This window comes from Podarcis tiliguerta (genome assembly GCF_965153285.1).
Source record: "Podarcis tiliguerta genome assembly, chromosome: 4".
NCBI classification, from domain to species: domain Eukaryota; kingdom Metazoa; phylum Chordata; class Lepidosauria; order Squamata; family Lacertidae; genus Podarcis; species Podarcis tiliguerta.
The window spans coordinates 53,201,468-53,223,535 of NC_139537.1; the positions used below are offsets into that span (position 1 = coordinate 53,201,468).

The following is a 22,068-nucleotide window of genomic DNA, read 5'->3' on the forward strand; positions in this document are numbered from 1 at the left end:
ACTCTGCTTAAAGGATGGTCCCACTGGTGCAATAAAAGTCTAAATCCAAGCATTTGGATTTAAACGTATTCCAAAGATCTCTATTAATAGCATGGACATAAATCACTTAGGGGTTTTTTTTTACCATTTGTAGGAAGCTATATTTTCTTAATTTAGACTTTTTATATACTGTACTGAAGTCAACACATTTAAATAAAAGCTAATGAAAGTAAGTTTTATTATGAATATGGCATACTTTTCAGCTATCAGTCTACATTTTTCACCTGACAAAGCAATGAAACTCCTTTTACAATATGCCAATAATACAAATAAATACATATATCTTACATAGCAGACATTATTTGAAACATGTAATTTATTAAAGAACATTTGACTAGCATGCTTGTGAAAAACTGTAAATATTACTTATTATAGTCAGTATGCAATACCAAGTATGGAAACTAGTTGCAGGCTTTATTGGGGCTAAATCAAGTATAAGTAACCAAACTTCAGCAATCGCAACCCAGCAAATGTTATGATGGCGATATACCAAGCCTATTTAAAATTAAGCCCAGGGGAAGAGGACTGTTTCATCTCACCCTATACCATGCAACACCATCTGATGTGTTGATAAATTCATCCTCATCCATTGACAAGATGATATATAATCTGCTGTCACACACATGCACATCTATAATTAAGTTGTTTACCACTTACACGCTAAAGTGGTTTCTAAGCAGTTTACAACTATAAAATCAATTATAAAAATAATAGATAACTAAAAAAAACCACCATGACCATTCCATTGGGACACTAAAACAACCTTCATTAAAATATATGATTTAAAAAACAGTTTAAAAGCATGGCAATTAAAACAGCTAAAAACAATTAACACAGTAAGAACAGAAGTTCAGTTTAGGGGAACACTTGCCTAAATAGGCATGTTTTCAGGAGCCAGAAGTATGCCATTATTAAGGGGCCTTTCCTATTTCAGTAGGGAAGGCATTCCAGAATACTGGTGCCAGCTACCTTCAACTCAAAGGAAACATCAAACATAGCAGAAAAAGTAGATGCTGGAGGTGGTATGGGACCATGAAGTCAAGGCCTACCTGAGACGAGTGAGACTGTGTCTTTCTCCCATGAGACAACAGTGATGTATGCCTCCACAGAGGAGGGGATAATGCACTTGAAGACCGCTACATTGCCTCTCATGGCTTTCTGGTCCTCCACACGGACTGTATATGGTTCCCGTAAAACTAAAACACAGCAAAATAAGGAGACATCAGGTAGTGAAAGAATGCAGAAAAATGCATTCTCCTGCAGAAACGCAGGCAAAACATATTGAGGCCTATGAGTCCTTTAGCTTTCAGGAGCCCTCTGGCCAAATTTGCCCAAATCAAAAACCTACAACAGAATCAAATTCTGCTATAGTTCTCTTGAAATGGACCTTGAAAAATTGTATTCACTCAGGATGAAGAACATTTGACAGATGAGTTAAAATGCATTCTAGGGAAATGGAAACTGCTGTTTTTTCTTCCATTGTTTACTCATTTCTTGCTATCTGGCGGTTTTGTCCAGAAGCTTGAAAAATGTTGGGCCCCACCATCAAATGACATGCTAGTTCTTTCTACTAATGTTGTAGCATTGTATATTAATATATCAGTTGTTTACTCCAGCCTCGTGAAACTTGTGAACAACAGTTCTGATAGTCTGATAACCGTTTCATAGATGAAGCTATTTGGTGACTGAACAGGGGCAAGCAGAGGACACCATATATTATTTGTTATTCTTGGCATCCATCTGTCAAGAGAAACAATGGCGTGTGCCTCCAGGGCCAAAATCAAACCACTGGAGAATCACAGTGGCTACAGAGACTGATAACTCATAACTGCTGCCCCCGTGTTGTTTCTGCTGTGTTAGCAGCACTAAAGTGACCTCTCCAAGGTACAAGCCTGGGCAGTTTGTATGGAGGTTCTGGGCTGCCCAGACAACAAGACCCACCCCCCAGCCTTGCTGATGTGGTCCAAAGGAAAGCAGAGCAGTACATTTGGCATCAGCTTGGCTGCAGGAGTTGCTGGAAGGAGATGTACAAGATGCCATTCAACCATCTTTGGGACTCCACTTCAGATTTGTGTAGAGCGTACCCCTTAGTCTTTTCATCTCCCAAAGATGTCCCACAAGGAAGGAGTATGTTTCATTAAAGCCCTGAGGACAATATTGAGACTCTGCTGAGATTCAGAAAAGGATAGAGAGACTGCTTGACGGACTCTTTTGATGCGAGGATGTGACCCCAAAGAACTGCTGCCTGACTCATGCTGGAGAGGGATGATAACTGATGTCAGTGTATTGGCTAGCAAAAGGTCTACTTGTATGAAGTCTGAGACTTCTGAGCAACCCATATAGGCAGCTTTGACTGCTTCTGATACCAGGAAGAAAATGCCTTCCATGTGTTCTTTTGAATCCTTTTATAGTAAAGGTAAAAGGTAAAGGACCCCCTGGAGAGTTAAGTCCTGTCAAAAGTGACTATGGGGTGCGGCGCTCATCTCGCTTCAGGCTGAGGGAGTCAGCATTTGTCCACAGACAGCTTTCCGGGACATGTGGCCAGCATAACTAAACCACTTCTGGTGCAACAGAACATCGTGATGGAAGCCAGAGCACATGGAAATGCCTTTTACCTTTCTGGCACAGTGGTACCTATTTATCTAATTGCACCGGTATGCTTTCGAGCTGCTAGATTGACAGAAGCTGGGACAGAGCAACGGGAGCTCACCCCATTGTGCGGATTCAAACCGCCAATCTTCTGATCGGCAAGCCTAAGAAGCTCAGTGGTTTAGACCACAGCACAACCCACATATCAGGCATTTATAGTAGAACAATGCCTAGACACCAAAAGTATATCAACAACTTTATTGGAAGAACCAAGGAGGGTTAAGATATTCTACTCAGTCTTGAATAACATTAGGGTTCTGGTGCTATATGGGACCCTGACTAAGTAGAGCTGGAAAGACTCACTAGATCTCACCATTTGATTAGGTCCTGTCACAGGTTATGCCATGAGGTTCAAGTTCCCCATAACAGAGAGTGTCGGTAAACGAAACAACAGAGAAGAACCCTTTGAAAAATGGCCCACCCTGTGTTTATAAAGAAAAGCTATGGCAGTTAAATGCATATGAGTCTGTAACACAGATGTCCCCAAAGATTTGTTTTAGTGAGTGGAAACAGATGAAGCGAAAGAGAAAGCTGTTAACAAAGATGAAAATGTGATTATTATTTTTGTGGGAAATCATCCTTGGCTCTAACGTAAGCATATTACTGGCACAATGGGACTTTGTGAATTCTTTCACAACACATAAAACCAACTTGCTTTATATTTAATTTCATACTCTATATTAAATCAAATTTTCTATAGTAGCAATTTAGTAATATGCAGAATTTAACATCAAGTGGATTCAGTTGCATTTGCTTTCATTGATGACGATATATCTGAAAATAAAGCAAGAAATGACTTAACATTCCGTCTTTTAACACACAACAGGCCATTTGCTTTTTTAAACAAACAAACAAACTATTGTGTCAAGGGCCCAGCCTAGCCTATTAATTTTCCATCTACATAGTTTGATTAGGATAGTTTTTCTCAAAGCAATCCCCTACCAGTATTCTGAAATATCACAGTATCTGGAAGGTTGCAACTGGGGATGGGTCAGATGCAAAATAAAACAGGGATCCTGCACCTTGTGTTGCAAAATGCATTTCAGCTGTGCGGCTTGTCACACAACTACTAACGGTGCAAGACCTTGTTCTCTTTTGCATCTTGCCACCTTAGTTGCAACATCTTGTGTAGATGTTCTCCTATTTTGATTCCTGTAAACATTACATCTCTCATGCTTCTGCCTGGCAAGTAAGACACTGGTCATGATCCAAGCCACTTTTCTATGCTACACCACCATCCAGCACACTAACCAGAGCAATATTTGACTGTACTCACCGGCCTTAATGTGAACATCCTGACTTCTGATTTTCCCTGAAGGATTTTCAGCTGTGCAATAGTAAGTGTTATCATGGATTAAGTTATTAAAGCTTGAAGGAGGGAAAGGGAAAATTTGGAGAGTGCCATTAGGGTGGACGTGGCGGATCCCTGGAACATCGTAGATCTCCTCGCCCGTTGCTAGGTACCATCTGAGCGTCACAGGAGGGATCCCTGCTGCAGGACAGGGCACCAGAGTCCCTGTGGTGCTAGCAAACACTACCTCTTGCAAAGATGCATTGACAAAATATAAGCTGGTATGTAGATCTTCACCGAAAACTGCAAGACAGAAACAGAAATGTACATAGTTAGCAAGGGGTAGGGGTATTAAAGTCAGTTTTCCTCTTATCTGTTCATTAAGGATGACACGGTACTGTTAATTGGGATTTTGCAGTAGCTGGACATTGTTCTATATTATACGGCATTATCTTTTGGTTTGCAAACTGCAATGAAACAAAGGTTGCTAGAGAAACTGGATTCACGTGGAAGATGGCAATTTCCTTGCTCAGGTGTCGTGGCAGAAAACTGTAACCAATTTAATTAACTAAGAAGTCATGGACTTCAGATCAGAGGGCAAAGAATATGATAATAAGCAGGAATAGTGTTACTGTTTTGGAGAAAGCAAATGCAATTTCTTCCAAACATTGTCAGCATTTTTTATTTTAAATAAAATAGGAAGAGTGATCATCATACTTTCATTAAGATGCCAGTAGCATTGTCCTCTTTCACAAAAACTTTTTACACTGATCTTTGTAAACAATACCTTTCTTCTTCTTCATTTTAGTTCTCTTTACATTTTATGCTTTTGTAATAGTCAGTATTCTGATGATTAAACTAATCTCTCAGAAAAAAGAGAACTTGTTCTTGAAGGAGAAGGTTCAGCACCCTGGACAGCAGGTTTCCTATGCAACTGTAATAACAACCTAGCAGCTTTTCCTCTCAGGTTCTCTTAGGGGAAAACAAACAGCTTCTCTCTCATGCCTGTCTCAGGAGGGAGAACCACTCCCAAAAAGTCCATCTATGTTTCTACTTAGTCCCTCCTTGCCCTCTTCCTTCGCCACATTCATGCCGCCACATCCGCGACCCTTCCAGCATCAAGATGTTCACCTTTCTTGGCCCCAGCCCAGGTCTAACCATTCGACATTATGACCCAAACTGCAAGAACAGGGAGATTGGTAATTGACATCATTTTTATTTTAAAAAAGCTGGAGAAAGAAGACTCTCAAAGTACCCCTGGGCAAAACTGTGAGACACTGATACAAAGTGATAACTGGCAGTCCAGGTTCTCATAGCTAATGGCTGCAAAAAGCAGCACATGCTGATTCAAAGTAACCCTGCAGGGTTGCATCAGCTGCAATAGAAACTTCACTTTGTTAGTCAAAGAAAACAGATGTGACTTGAATACACAAGAGGCAGAAGATTTGAATACAAACTAATGCGGGGCCATGTGCTGTGCTGAATACCAACAGCAGTGCAGATATTAATAGGATGTTTCCTGGCTTGGCATAAAACAATTTTGTCAAAAATATGAACCAAGGACTAAGCAGGGTTGCTTGCTAAGAGCCAAAGAAATATGTTTTGTAAGTGGGTTACCTCAAAATGCAAGGAATTAAATTAATAGTTAATTGGATGCTGGCAACAAAATAATGCCACTTATGCCAGCCGCTGGTGGCATTCCACCCCTCCCCTCTGGCCCTGCTTTTGTGCATTTAACAGCAGCCTGACACACAGAAATTAAACAAGTGGAGATAAATGATTAGAAAAGCTTCTGCTTTTACATTTCTCTGAGAGGCCACTGTTAAAAAGCACAGGAGCAAAGCCAGAGAAAAAGTGGCAACCCTAACAAGCAACCACACTCTTCAGAGATAAATAGGTGTGGTTGCATTTCTCTGTGGAGGGAAAAAAGGAGCGACTGACAGCTAACATTAGTGCCTTTTCATGGCAAATGAAGTGCATTTCTGTGGGATATCATAAAAATGTCATTGTGGCATGTACAATAAACACGTCAACAAGTTTCTAAAAATATTAGATTTTTTAAAAGTCACCGTATCACTTGTGAAACCACTCCTAGGGTGTTCAGCTGGATATATTTTAATGCAACTACACGCAAAAAGACAAAATAGAATCTGCAATCTTTGCATCCCATGTTCAAGGCTATTGATTTCCATCTTAGACTCATTGAATAAGTAAATATAAAAGAATCCCCATTACCTATTCATAATTAATCAACATTCTAATTTAAAATTGCCTTTATCTCTTACGTATTAGAGGCAAAATATCATCTGGGCACACACTTATCAGAGGGTAGAATCTAATCCAGAATTGTAGCAACTAAAGAGCAAAGAAAAATATCTTAGCATTTTTGCCTTTGATGAATCCAAACTGCCTTCAAATATTTATTTAGACATAAAGAGACAAAAATCAAAGACAAGTTCAGTGTAAGCAGGGCATAAAAGCTTTTTTTAAAAAAAAATAGTATGAATAAAATTGAAGTAGAGAACATGAATGATTGAATTAAGCAACTCAAAGTGCAATTCTGCACAAGTAAACTCAGAAATAAGTCTGTATCATTCTCCTAGATAGGTGTGCAAAGGACTCCCGTTTCACCCTCCTTTTTAATGAGCGAGAATACAGAAACATTCCACAAAGAGGAATTTCGTATTCTCAGTTCACCCAGTGGTTTCTCAGCTACTATACAATTCTCTATTGCATCTATTTTTATGGGTCATTGTTGTAATTCATTTCACCATATGTTTTGATACCTTATTGTCACTATTTAGAACATTGCTATTTCCATCTATAACAGCAATATTTCTTATATTGTTTATGAGTCCCTCTGGCAATGTGTAATTTGTGTGGTGCGTATATCTGTGTACACTTTATACGCACTTTTTATAATACACTTTATTGTTAACCTCCTTAGGCTCTCATGAGAGAAAAGACAGAGTACATGATTAAGATTATCATCATTATTGAACAATAAATATTCCTTCAAAAACATGTAGTAGAAATTAAACGACATAATCTCAAACAGAACAGCAGTAAGAAACTCTACAACCAGTCCATACAAACAATTAAAAGGCAACTAACAGTGCAATTCTACACAAGCCTACTCAGAAGTAAGCCTCACAAAGTTCAATGGAACCTACTCCCTGGGGAGAATGTATTTTACAGTCTTAAAAGATGTGAATTGAATATATATAGACATTAAAAGCATGAGTGGACAGGGTGGTCTGTTTTGCCAGGAGTCAACAGAAAAATAAAGAAGGTGCCGGGAGTCCATATTAAGGAGATGGAGGATTTCCACGGCTTAGATGCAGTTACTGAAGAAGCCCTTTGCCAGGGAACACTCCTTCCCACACCGAACATCAAAGCTTGAGGGAACCAGAAGAGTCTGGTATGGAGGTTTGCATGGAAGAAGGCTGCCCATAATGGGGTGGGGGACAAAGAACAGGTGTGGGGAACCATGAGCCCTCCAGTTGCTGCCGAACTCCAATTCCCGTCTGTCCCAACAAGCTTGGCCAATGGTTCAGCAATATCAGGAGTGCCAAAGGTTCCCCACAGCTGATAAAAAGAGGAGGCTGCCACAGTTGACAATATGGACTCTTCATCGTTTCCTCAAACTTGCATGTGGAAATTTCTAAACAGAAGATATTAGACTGAGGATTCAAACAGAAACTACAACAATAAAATGTGCTGTTTCCTTTTAGAGAAACTTTAGGCACCTCACAGTGTTGGTATCAATGTGCCTATTTCTCACTGGTGCCACTGTGTAGCTCTCATTAATGTTAATAGTATTCACATGCATGTCCGGAAGAGAGAATTAACCACATAATGAACATTAATAAGCACTCATTTTCAGGTGACATTCATCACTATGAACAATTTTGGAGGCCAAAATACATCAGTGTAATTGCAGCATACAGCGGGCAAAGCAGATTTTAAAAGCTTATCAGACTCATTAAGGGCAGCCAAAGAGACTCACAGGTTTCCACAGGAGAAAGGAAAAACATTATTAGAACATTATAAAACACTAAAGGCTAATAGTTTCTGAGACATTTGGCTCAGCCAAATTCAAATATAGGCAACCGGGACGATTCAGTATTCCCCATAAACAACACTAGCAAGAATTTAAAATGCAAGGCAGCAGAAAACCCGCTTCTACAAGGCAAGCTAGGATTCTGGCACTTTCTTGCTACCCACTATTGTTAACTATCATTGAACAGAAGAAGTCGGTAAGTAGGTTTGTTACTTGCATTTAAAACCTACATTTCCTCCAAGGACTCATTCCTCCCATTTCGCCAGTCTTAAGTTCACTTCTCTTCATGTCCACATTGGTTTGAAATATTTAAGGGGGGGGTGAATCAGTGTCTCCCACACCCCTAGTTTCATGATCCCCACCCCATTTTATACCAACAGTGTGATGTAGGTTAAGCTGAGACCTAGTGATTAGCCCAGGACTCCCCAGACAGCTTCATGGCTGAGTGAATATTCAAACTTGGATCTCTCCTGTCCTAGTCTTATTTCTTTTAACTAATTTTTATTGATTTGTCATAAGATATGTACAGACGTGTCATGAACCACTACACTGGCTCCCTTAAGGTTAATGTTACACCATACGTTATGAACCTGTAAGTTCAATAGGACTTTTCCCTCCATACATGATTGTGCACCAATGGTTGCTTCTTTACTTTAAAAAAGTTGATAGTGTAGCTAGGTGCAATACGATCCTGTCCCTCTCTCAGCAAGAAAAAGGGAAACAGGTCCCTTATTTCAGAAGTAGCTGTTGCAGCCCCTTTAAAAGCAGGCATTCTACAAGGCAATGCTATTGTGATTTATTCCCCTCTTGGGGGGGGGGTTGCCAAGAAATGGGAAGGGATTGCAGTTTCACAGCAAAAGGTGATTATTATTTTCCCCTGGGAAAGTTCTATCCCCCCCCCCCCCCCGCAAAATGCCACCTTTTGCTGTGAAAAATAATCTCAATGACAATTCTGCCCAACCCTACATAAAAAGGGCTATAGTATTTCTAAGTACATAAGAGCATGTTGTGTCAGAGTCAGACCACTGATCCATCTAACTCAATACTGCATACAGGGACTTTGCAGCAGGTTTCTGGGGATTCAGATAGGAGTTGTCCCCAGCTTGACCTGGACAGGGACAGAACCTGGAATCTTCTGCATGCAAAGCACCCATAGCCCATCCTCATGGTTGCAATCATTATTCTCAGTAGGAACAGCTGTAACTAATTTGTTGTTGTTGTTTATAATAATGGAGGATACATTTATGAAAGACATGGGTAAACTATAACATGTGTCTCTCCAATCTTTTCCTGCAACATCCAACTAAAACTCAAATTATTCATTGCCAAAAACAGTCTCAGTCATTGGGACGTTAAAAGCACCGAGCCATGGATTTAATGGGAGTGAAATGTTCTCATCTGAGGTCAGAGCTGGTCATAATAAATCAGTTCATTTATCTGCTGCAGTATTGAGCATAACCATAACACAGTTCAAAATGGGAGCTAACATGTAACTATGAATGAGAGTTGCATAATTTTAAAGAGGAAACACCATGGAACAGATGGCAGAAGACATAAACGAGAGAGGGGGGAAATGGCAGGGCTGAAAGTAATTGCAAATCTGCTATGATTACTTGAGCAGTGTTGCTATACAAGGACATCTGCGTCACGGCTTCTGTAAAAAGGAAAGGCATGCTAGCTTCTATTTCAACCGTCCCTTTAACAGTTTTGGCCCTCTGTGTAACAAGTATGGAAGGGACAATGGCTTGGTTATGACCAAATCTCCCTGGAGAATAGACTCGCTTCCATTAAATGAATTGCTCAAGCTTCTCATCTTAGAAGAATTTATTAGGGATCTGAACATGCTGGAAGTTCAAGGGTTAGCATTTCAAGGCTGCATTTGGAGGGGAACAATAATGCAACAGAAGGGACTTTTAGGCAAAAATAAATGTATCTCATCTGGTTCCTAAACTCTCAAGCCTGACAAAAGTGCAAATAAATAAATGTATATCAACTATAAGATTGTGGTGTTAGGAACACAGGAAACTGCCTAATACTGAATCAGAGTCATGGGTCCATCTTGCCTGGAACTGTCTACATGGACTGGCATCAGCTCTCCAGGATTTCAGGACAGGAATTTCTCCAAGGTCTACCTAGAGATGCTGGGCATTGATGCTGGGACATGTTGCCTGCTCTATCTGGCGATGCTCTGCTCCCGAGCTACAGCACTAGTCAGTAGATTGCAGCACTAGTCAAAGTGTGTTGAAACAACACATAGACCCCAGTGCATTGAATGGGGCTGTAAAATCCTTTTACACCTTCCTTCCATTACTTCAAGCAAATGCTTTGATCACTGGGAGGCGAAAACAGCATGAGTGGTACCAGGGAGGGGGACAGGGAGCAAACACCCCCAAAGCAGTAGCTCTCACCCCTCCCTTCCACAATTGCTGCACTCTATAAATAGCATATACTGTGGTTGTTTTAGAGATCTTAACATGTGGGACCCAACTCGTCTACCTAGAAATATATTTACCCCTTCTATGCCCCCTCTTTTTTCCGTTTCTGCCACTGGATAACGGAATCTCCAGGTTCATCTCTTTCTGCTCTTCCGGAGCCCCCACCACCCCCATCCCTTTTGCACACAGAATGACAGTGCATGGCAGTACATATTTCAAAAGGGGGTGGGCTCCCTGAATAATGGAAATAAATAAGAAGGTGATAAATCCACACTAAGTGTTAGTCATTTGGAAAGTATCTCACTGTCTCGCTCTGCTTCCTGGAAGTACCCTTTGTGAAGAAAAGGAGAGAGAGTGAACTGTGTTTTTTAATTGTTAGGAAAAACAGAGTAAAATGACAACCCATGTGAAAAGCAACTCTGTTTATTCCTCCCCCATAACACTGTGAATGGAGTACACTGCAGGGGAGGGCAGAATTCACTATAATCATTAAAAGTTAGATCTGTTCACCAATACAAAACATCCCCCACCAATCTACCCACAACCTCCTCCTCTGTGCCTTCTTTCCCCTCTTGCATGCTCTGGGTGTTTCCCTAGGCTCTTTTTCACTGTGGGGCTGGCTGTATGCTTAGTCCTATGGAAAAACTAAAGCAACAATGATATTTAGAAGGCTGGGCACTCCCTGACCCACTTTAACACAACTTGTTAACACCACAATTGAACTCAGTGATGTGAAAACTATCGCAAATCACCCTGATTTGTGTTGCCATTCAGGGCACACACATAGACAAGGCACACCCCAAGTATCTGACATGGTGTGCAACTGGCCACATACACACAAAAATGTGTCCTCCACAGCAAGCTGCATATTTATATAAATATATTTACTTTCTGGTTTTCAATCATTGCACTAAACAAAGACATTCCTATCACAAAGACCTACAATATCAATAAGCGGGAAGTCAGAGGGGTTTTTTTAAATCATAAGCAAGCAACAACAGCTACAGACAAGACAAGATTTCTAACAGCCCATCCGGTGATGTCGGCCCACTCCTATCCTCAGTTAGCACATATTCCCATGCACAGCAACTGTAGGAAAGATATTAAACTTGTTTTATGTCAACTTCAGTACAAAAATTTGAAGTTACTGTTTTAAAGCTCTGGCAGAGAACTGGCATTATGTCAAGTTAATGTACCATACCTGTTTTCATGTATATTTATTACACACACAAAATCTAGTTATTCAGCTCTGCAGAAACTGTGCTGTAAATACCCATCACAAAGACTCAGTGTATAATAAGATAAAAGTACAATTCAGCATGCAAAGACATGCAAAAGCTTCCCCCCCCACACACCATCACCACCTTGAAGGTTTATTCTGTGAAATAGCGGGTGGAAATCAGGCAGGATGTGGAATCTGATGTCACATTACCACATATTGGGTAAAGATGTGCGTAAATCCTGTTGAAAGTGAAAAAGAGCTCCCACTGATACATTCTTTTAAAACTATAGAATTACTATCCATGTCATGCACATTTAATGGATGCCAAGTTATTAGTATTTTAGGGCTAAACAATATAAAATTATAGCATGTCGAAAATGAACAAAAACAAAATTGCACCTTTCTCAAATTACTATTCATAATTCAACAAGACATTCAACTTTTCATTCCACCAACACATTCCTCTAAAGCAATCTCATAATCAAATCCTCTAATAAGCATAATTAAGCATGTAATTGTTTTCAACTACAAAAAAGGCCAGCAAAAAGGGGGGGGGGGTGACTCTTTGCAAAATGGAAGATTTTACATTCCCATTCAGTTTTGCAGGACAGAACTTACTATTAAATCAAAGGAAGCTGCCTCCATTTTTTTTTTAAAGTCAAATGTCCCTAGGTCAAACCATAAAAGGAAGCAGAATGAGTGGAATTGCTGAAAGCATAATAAGCATTTTTGCCTTGTCTTTTCAGTCACATGGGGAGCACGCACTTGCAGATAATGAATGGCAAGAATCCTAGATGCAAGTCTCTAATCAGCTAGAAAGATACCATTTATTTCTGATCTGCACGCCTTCTCTAATGTTGTAGCAGATAATGATTACAATGAAAGGAAAAGGGGGGAAATGCAGGGTGGATGTGGGCTGTAAATCGGCACTTGAGTGTTTTGTGATTGAGTGGGGGAGTTGTTTAAGAAATAAGTTATAAAACATATGCCTTTAGAATATTTGCTTAGGGAGATGGAAAATATTGGCAAACAACATAAAGGCAACGGTTTTGTGTTTAAAACAGGGGGAGAGGCAAAAACTAAACATATAGGATGTCCTAAGGCATTGCATGCAAAGAAAGGGTAATAACCTCTGGTTTCATTTCCAGTTTCATTTCCAAAATAGGATTGGCTTATACAAATACTGTTCATTTGAGACTTTTGAAGTTATTTAACAAGCAGAGATATTAATGAGCCTTTTGGTCATTCTGCTCCAGCCTTCGCAATGGGAGATCAGGGAATCTTTCATTAACTTCCCATTTTGTCCTAAGCAGGAAAATGATCAACAGGGAACTCTGGAACAAGCCGCCTTCAAACCGTGGTTTAATATCCTGGTTCTAAAACTGTTAACTTTCATTTCCTGGTTCAGAGGAATGGGAAACTATAGTTAACAGAGAACTTCCTATTTGGTTTTCTCCCACCATGAAGGGAGGAGCATGAGAGCTGTGGAAGAAACAAGTGATGAGAGTAGAAATTTAGTTCCCACCTGAAGATGGAAAACAGCATGGTAAGGGCCAGATAATGCATATTTTTTATTCCCAGGCAGGGAAGGGAGAACCAGTGTGATGTAGTGGTTAGAGTAATGGACCAGGAGACCAAAGTTAAAATCCCTGCTCAGCTACAAAGCTCACTGAGTGACCTTTGGCCAGCCACAGTCTCTCAGCCTAACCTACCTCACAGGGTTGTTGTGAGGATAAAGCAGGATGGGTGGGTGTGAATCATATATGCTACCATTAACAACTTGGAGGAAAGGTGAGATATAAATATAATCACTCATTCCTTTATGTTGTAGGACCACCTTTTTAAAGCTGGGCAATACGGTGATGGTCTACAGTACGATATTATACACTGGATTTAAAATTATGATGTATCCCCCACCCCTTAATCTGCCATAGACTGAAATGTCCCCCCAGGATATTTACTAATGTTAATTCTCAACTGTACTTGATTTTTCCCACTAGGAATAAGGATTCCACATTGATTTCATTACATTTGACAGTTTGCCCATCACAGGAGGCTAGGTCAGCTGAAGCACAGTAGTGCCCTAAATATAAAGCAAAACACGAATCACAGCTCCCAAAATACAGGACAATGACCTAACCTGTGCCATAATTAAAGGAACACATAATATATCTTTGGTCAGTTTAGACAATAAAGCAACGTCTAAAATTAAGGCAGTCAAGTGCCTGAGAATACAAATGACAAGCCCTGTGCTTCCAGAGTTCTTAAATTTCAAGGGGAGCCTTCGTGAGATACAGGAAAGCCAGCATGAGAAACATGCCAGCAGGGATAGGGTTAAAGGCACAGCCCCTTTCTGCTCATGTTGCCCCTTAATGGGTGTATACATATTTCCCCTTCTCCCTGTAAGTGTGACTCCCCTCCATATTCATCCTGGCTCAGGGGTGGAAAGCTCAACTCTTTGGAGGAGATTTTTGAGAAGCACTATGGATTGCGGAAGGGGGTCAACAAAAAATGCCCTCCTCTTCTTCCATTAGCAGAGCTGTCCACTGGATCAAATGCCTTTTGTGGAGCACTAGAGTCCCAATTGGATTTCATCATTTGCATCAACCTTTAGTCCTTTCCTGGACCAAAGGATGCCTTGACAGCGGATTGCTATATATGTTTATCCAGATGTCAGACCCATTGTGTACAATTGGTTTTACTCCATAACAAGTGTGCTCAAGACTGTCAGCCTGAATTCCAAGCTCTAAACACACTAGGGAGAAAGCTCCATTGAAAACAATGAGTCTCATTTCTGAGTAAAAATGAATAGGATTACACTGCAAGTAGCAGTTAAATATAAATAAAGAGCAGTCTATTTGGCAAAATAATTTAATCTTCTACTTCCAGCAGGTGCTAATTAAATACCTGTGTCATATAATCAGCAGTCATGTAGGTTATAAAGCCTGATTTAACATATAAATAATGATGAGATAAAAGAGATCTTTTGAATGAAATCAAAGTAAGAAGCAATCATTATGTGTAATCATTATCACAATTTAATGGCATTATGTGCCAGAACAGGGCTATGAGGTAGAATGACGGTATCTAATATCCTCTTTCTATTTTGTCATTTGCTAAAATGCTGCTTGTATCTTTCGCAGGTACAAGCTAAGTAAATGGATAAACTAGAACATTTAAGTCTGATAACACAAAGAAGTAGCCATGTCACAACTAATACATCCATTAAAAAAAGTTTCCTTTCACCTAAACAAGAACACAACCAATACTTGCCCACCTGTCAAACATTAACATGTGACCTTGCAACAGATTTACATAATATGAGATGGGGACAAACAGCATAGCATTATTCCAATGGGATTCAGAGGCCAGGTGTCACATCAACCTAATGCTCCCTGAATTCATGACAGGTACAGTTTCACTATAAGATTAAAACCTTCACAGCAGCACCCACAGGAAACCTCCTAAACCAGAGGGTTACCTGATGTGGAGCCCTTGAGAAGCTCTTGGACTACAACTCCCATCAGCCCCTGCCAACATGGCCAATAGTCAGGGATGATGGGAGTTTTAGTTTTAAGAATTTCTGAAGGGCACCACATTAGCTACCCTTGTCCTAGACCGAAGGCACTCCATGGACCTCATGAATCTGTAAGTTGCTGTTTCTCTGGTTTTCTATTTTTTCCAGCTTTAAGTTCAGTTCTGCACATTTCTGTATCAGTTTGCGATTAAGAAACAAAAAGTTCTGCATGAAAATTCATCAGCACTTTAGTGGAAATTTCTCCTATGTACACATAGGAGTTTTCACCTAACATAAAGCATTTTATACATTATTTCATTAATACATGTATTTTTGTGTGCATCTTCTCCTCCTAAATTAATTGTCATGCTTGTTATTTAGTTGGAGAACTGCATCACAAAATTTGGAGAAGTGAACATTTCTAAAGATAGGGATGTTTTGGAAAGTGCAATTTAGGTAGGTTCACATTAAAAACCGAAGTGAATTTCTACCTCACCCCTAGCCTATGATAGTATCACTAGCACATAGACAACAGCTGTTGATGTGGTGCCCTCCAGATAATTCATCTTTGATCACTGGCCATGGTGGCTGGGACTCACAGGAGTTGTCATCCACAATATCCAGAGGGCACTACATTGGTTGCTTTTTCATACAAGCTCCAAGGCAGCAGACTATTTCATGGGAGTGGTGGTTCCTGCCCCAATGCAAAGCATGCCCCCATATATACAACACTGCTTTCTTGCTATGGTAGGCTCATCGTTGCTGCTTATGAGATATATGCAAACAACATAATAATGCTCACCAATACCATTCCTAACTGGGATGTTGTGGTGTGGAAGGCATGATGTGCATATCTGAGAGAGCTTACATATGCACACTACTGAAGATGTTGCCGTGTTGCTAAATACTGACAAGATGAATACTGAAGAAGCAGATACTAACAATCCTCTCAGGGTCTTTGTAAGAATTGAAATTCAGTAAAGGCATCATTCAAATGATGAGCATTAATCACAATTACAACTATTCAGTAAACATTATGCATTTAAAAACGAGTAAGGGAATGATTTGTATCCAAATGTGTAACCCCATAATCTTTACTTTGAGAGATTCAGTGCTCTAACCTCCAAGTGTGCAAGGTCTTGTGGTGCAAGCACAAACACAACTCACGTAGGCCAACTCAGGTGGGACATCCAAGTTCAGTGTTTGAGTTGGCATAATAAAAGTGCCTTAGCAAAAATGAGAACACACACACACACACACACACAGACACACACACACACCAACAATACCAAGACAAACAACACCAGCAATACTATACCACACACATTTCTCTCTCTCTTTCTCCCTCTCTCCCTCTCTCTCTCTCTCTCTCTCACACACACACACACACACACATACGGCAAAGAAGTTATCTGCCTGGGAAAGGAGCACATACATTAAAGCCATTAAGAGAATGATCAAACACACACATGTGTTAAACTGCAGAAACTACAGTTTCTCATATTCAGAAGACGCAGGAAACTGTGGCCTGTTATAAGCCATACAAAACTTCCTCCCCTTACATGCAAAGACCCCCAAGGAGCATGCAATGCTTTTACTCTCATTCCCATTGCAACAAATAACAAACTCAGTTGTTGAACTTTGCTCTCAATGAGCCAGAGAAACATTCTAGCAAGTCTCACATACTTGCAGCAATTCTTCTTCCATTATCTGTGCTTTAAGATCTGCAGAGGGGACCCTTCTCCTGAGCTCACTGATGATTGTAGCTCATGGGATAGTAATGCAGGGAGGACCTATGGAACTGTCAGCCCCTAGGGGCACAGTTGGCTCCTTCCTTACGCAATTGCAGACATGGCCTGAAAACACACCTCTTTAAGCCAGAGTGATGCTGCTTGGGGTTGTTTTTTTGTTAGGATTTCTGTTGTTGTTTTGTTTTAGGATTTTGATTTTTTAATAGCAGGACTTGTTCCTTTTTTATTTTTAGTTTAAATTTTACTATTTTATTGTGTAGCTTGTGTTTTAACTGGAGAGATGTGTAAACTCCCCGGAGATCTTTTTTTGATGAAGGGGAGTTAAAACATTGTAAAAAATAAAAATAAACAAACAAAATAGTATAGAGAAAATGTGTCTTGATCCATGCAAGGTGTAGAGTAGACAACCCAGGAACACATTTCTAATTTTATCTTCCAGGACCAAAAGATAATATAACTGCTTTAAATGAAAGATGAGAGAGACAAAGATTTAGTTTAGTTTTTCTATATTCCCTATTAACTATTTCCTAATGGTTCCTCCACTTCTATGTGAAATATTTAAGTGTTTCCACTTTGCTAATAAGTTGTTCGAAGTGACCTTGTGGGGTTTTCTTTTTAACTCTTCAGAAATGTACACAGAACTTTAAAGGCCAAACTCGTAGAGGAGAAAGCTGGCTTCCAAGCAGCTATCTTCATTCATATGTAGGCAAGGTGCAATTCTGTTGTGTGTACATATATATATAATATTAGCACATGTGCAAATGAGATTGAGCTTATTCTAAAACAAAAGGTAGGCTGTGTTTTTTCACAAGCAGCCTCAAATAAAAACAAAGCACCAGTGCTCATCTTAACACATTTTGCTCCATTACACACACCAAAGCACCAGGGCTGGGACCAGTTTCTATTCTAAGATACAGATTACCCAAGCGTGCTTCTGTTTGCAAGCAGAATTTCTGCACCCTCATTTTGTCAGTCAAAAGCAACTTGCAGTACATCTGCTTTGGGGTATAGTGGTTGATCATGTAGATCGCAAAGTCAATTAGCAGATCATGGAAGCATTTCAGTTTTGAACACCTTCAGCTCTGCAGAATGGAGAAGGCCTGAAGTGTAATTTAGCACACAGCAAAGCATTTTATGCGTTCCTCACACAATTAGTGGCCCTGCTCCCTGGCTTTGCATGATTTTACCATCCTGTTTGACTGTCAAAAATGCATTTCTCTTCTGCTTAAGGACTTTGAGGGAGTTATTCTAACTCTCACATTGAACTGTAGAAATAATTGATATGCAATATAAATGTGAAATCCGTTAAACAATTTTTTTGTTTAATAGTGAGATGCGCATATGGTGGCCCCAATCCCCCAACAGTGCAGTGAACCTTTTCTGACACTGATGGGGAAAGCCCTTGTTTATCTGAACATTCACTAGCGCTTACCTAGTACGTACCTTTATCAATTTAGATTTCTTGCTGCATATTACATCACTGCTTTTATCAAGTTCATACCAGAATCTGGTTCTAAATCAGCAATGCATCACAGGAAATTACTCATTGACCATACAGAATCTTACCATCCTTGAACTGTGATGTCAGTTTAAAAGCTTTTAAAACAGTATTACTTTGTATGTCAATAACACAAAGCATTTTTTTTGTTCATAACAATCGTAGGGATGGGAGTTCATTTTCATCCAGGAACCTCAGCTGGATTCATACTCTCTTAATCTAATTATTTCTTTCCATTGTTAAATGGCATTATAGAGCTACAGAGATAAAGAAGAATGTGTCTGAACAAAAATGATGACACAAGCTCAGAGAAGAAGGCAACCAATGTTTGGAAACCATAATTTAGAAGGTTAAGTTCAGGTGAATTTGTTCCAAAATGAAGTTCTCAAATGTAATTTTATCCACATAAGGAGGTGTGTACAGTAGTACCTCAGGTTAATTCATTCCGGAGGTCTGTTCTTAACCTGAAACTGTTCTTAACCTGAGATACCACTTTAGCTAATGGAGCCTCCCACTGCTGCTGTGCCGCCGCACGATTTCTGTTCTCATCCTGAAGCAAAGTTCTTAGCCCAGGGTACTATTTCTGGGTTAGCGGAGTCTGTAACCTGAAGCATCTGTAACCTGAAGCATCTGTAACACGAGGTACCGCTGTATTCTTGACCACATGGGGGGGGGGTGAAATGGTGGCTTTGCAGGAACAGAATGCACTTTTGTTCAAGCAAAGTAGGGCATGCAACTGTTACCCTCCACCTCCTGCCAATGTACCACATCAATTACTGCTCAGGAGGATTCCCCCATCACTCACTCTGGCTATCAAATTGCTTCCAGGCACAATTTAAAGTGATTGCATTCTCCTTTGCAGCCCTAAACAATTATTTGAAGGACCGCCAACACCCTTTTTAATGTGCCTGAGCTTTGGGGTTGGTGTCAGACTCTCTGGTCTCTTATCCCCCAGGAAAGATTAGGTTGGCACCCAACTCCCTCCTATAGATTTTTCTCAGGACCTCTCATTCATTCCAAGCCTTCCCCAATTAATTTATCACATGTTTATATAGGGTTCCCCCCCCCCAATGAATGTCTTATGTTGGCTTTGTACTGTTGATTATTTCTGGAGTTCGTTGCTTTATTTTTATAGCCCGTGTAGTTACCACATAGTTTTTCATTTGTACCTGGAAGCCACTGTTGTGCCACTTAAAAAGCAAGGATATTAAATAAATAAAATTTATCGGGAATGCTTTGACTGTAACACGCCCTGCCTCAGAGCCAAGGGGTTGGTTTCAATGACCTGGGGAGGAGTATGTTCCATCGCTCTAAATCTATAAAGACCAAAACATCTTCTCCATTCTGCACTTTCCTTGTCAAACACCATATTGGCCTCCTCTAAAATGTCATTGGCCAATTGTGGAAAAAGTAATTAGTTGCACTCCACTTCCTGCTAATTATTGAGTGTATAATCTGCCAAATGATGTACAGGCTCTTGTTGACTGTGGCCCACTGCCTCCCTTTGCTACCGCAGACAAACTCACAGGCAGGCAGCGAATGGCTTACCAGTGACAGCTGGCAAACCAGCCTCTGGGAATAAAACATTTTAGCACTTCATAAATTTCTAACAAGGTTTCAAATTGATGCAGTTTTCCTCCTCTCAGCTCTGCCAGCCTAGCAAAAGGGGTAAAAAAACGCTAATTAAATCTACAGAGGGGGAAGGGGAGACACATAGTGTATGACTGGTAAGATAGTTCATTATTTTTAATAAGTATCAATGGTGTTGCAACTCCAAAGGAAGTTGGGAGCTGTCCTCTTCCACCAAACAAACAAAATAGGAGTGAAAAAAACAAAACAGATTCTTCTATCCCAACGTGTTTATGTTCTTACAAACTTTAATGGAAGCTGAAATACACCACACTTTATATTGATCCTTAATTTCAAGGGTCAGAATAGACAGATTCAAAATTCCTCTAGTATAATATGTACTGTCATGTACACAATGCCATTTTTACAGTTCATGGCAGAATTTGATCTTGCTTGGATAACTGCCGTGTATGATATTGAAGGACGGCATGCCAGGACCAGATTAAGACCTTCAGAGGCCCTAAGCACTTGAAAACATTTTGGTGCCAGCATATATCTCTAATTCGAAATATAAACAATAATAAACCATAAAATAAAATTTTATTTTTTCAAAATGAAACAAAACCTACAGTAAAATGGAAAATATTCTTTATTTTTGTATACTTCCACTTTATATTTGGGGAAAAAAATCTCCTACTTTTTCTAACTGCAAAGTCTTTGATCAGATCCACAGAACTAATATTAAGTAACACATCAGCTTCTATACTTGGTATAGATAAGGCATTAATCCTGCCTTGTTGCATAGTTGTTTTGTTAATATACTTCAACTGAAAAAATGAGAACTCGGCTGAACAATTTGTGACCATTAGTATTAAACATCCAGCAATGGAAATGCCCCCCTTTCCTTGATGCCCCAAGCGTGTGCTTATTTTGCTTAATGGTTAATCCAGCCCTGGGGTTTGCTACTGGTTTGTTTCCAAGACTGCTTATTCACATAACAGCCTATGTATGGGTCCAAAGATTTTAGGGAGACCCTCTGCTCTCTGTCTCACCAATATCAGGTACTCTGGTTCTGGCACTTTTAGTGGGTGGTACCAAGCTATTGAACCCCTTTCCTGACTCCAAAGAAGGCCTGACTCACCACTTCCTGATGGTCTTCCACCAACAGGTAACAACTAGGACTTCAGACTGTGATTTAATATAATTTTGTATGGCTGCTCATTCTCCGAAATGACTGGGTTTTGTTTTCGTTTTTTTCTGCACAAGGCTTATTTGCTCTTATTTTGTTTGTACACTGAATTTTTTTTAATGCAATTCTTCTCTTATTTCTGCTTTTCTCATTCTCTGACTTAGGCAGTATATAGAAAGGCAGAATATAAATCCAGCTAATAAATACAAGTTTGCAGTGGACACTGAGCCACTGTTAAAAATAGCAGCCATATATCACGTTCACTCTTCTCCTTCTGTAATGTGTTGTCAAACCCACCTGTGCCCTGACTTCATCAAGTTGTACAAAAGGCACCATCACAAAACGACACCAGCCGTGTTTATAGTAATGTCTAGTACAATCTCAGGACTGGCTCAAATGTCCTGACCTGCAAGCGTATGCATGTGTAGTCAGAAGTAATCTCCACTGAGTTCTGCGAGCGCAGAAGAGCAGCTTGAAGGCCACTGCCTGTACAATGGAGATCCAAAGGCAGGGTTTGAACTCCTCTCTGCTATGTGAAAGTCCAGTCCTGTGCAGCATTAGCTAACTGCCACCATCACATCCCAGGGGGAAGCTGATGTATTAACCATGCATGTGATGCATTAATATTGCATCCGACTGGGCTGTGCACAAGGCAGAGGAGTTCAAATGTCATTTATTTATTTGCTTTGTTTTATATATTTATAGACTTTATAGTATTTACTTGCTGAGATTCCCATCATATCCAACATAGACAGACATCTTGCAGAGACTCTGCTGATCAACAAGAATTGAGGGGGAGGGGCAGGTGAAAAAGAGGTGCAGTTTATTATGTAGGGAATCTCAAC

The 22,068-nt window shown here is 40.0% G+C and overlaps 1 protein-coding gene across 1 annotated transcript in view; it reads right to left on the minus strand.

Moving 5' to 3' along the window:
• The window catches only part of DSCAM (DS cell adhesion molecule), a 317,397-nt gene that overhangs the window by 262,580 nt on the left and 32,749 nt on the right, over positions 1 to 22,068 (minus strand). The window contains exons 2-3 of the mRNA XM_083438762.1: positions 3,965 to 4,282; positions 1,089 to 1,235 (exon numbers count right to left, since the gene is read on the minus strand). Of these exons, the coding sequence (XP_083294888.1) occupies positions 1,089 to 1,235; positions 3,965 to 4,282 (465 nt within the window). The remainder of the gene's footprint in view (positions 1 to 1,088; positions 1,236 to 3,964; positions 4,283 to 22,068) is intronic.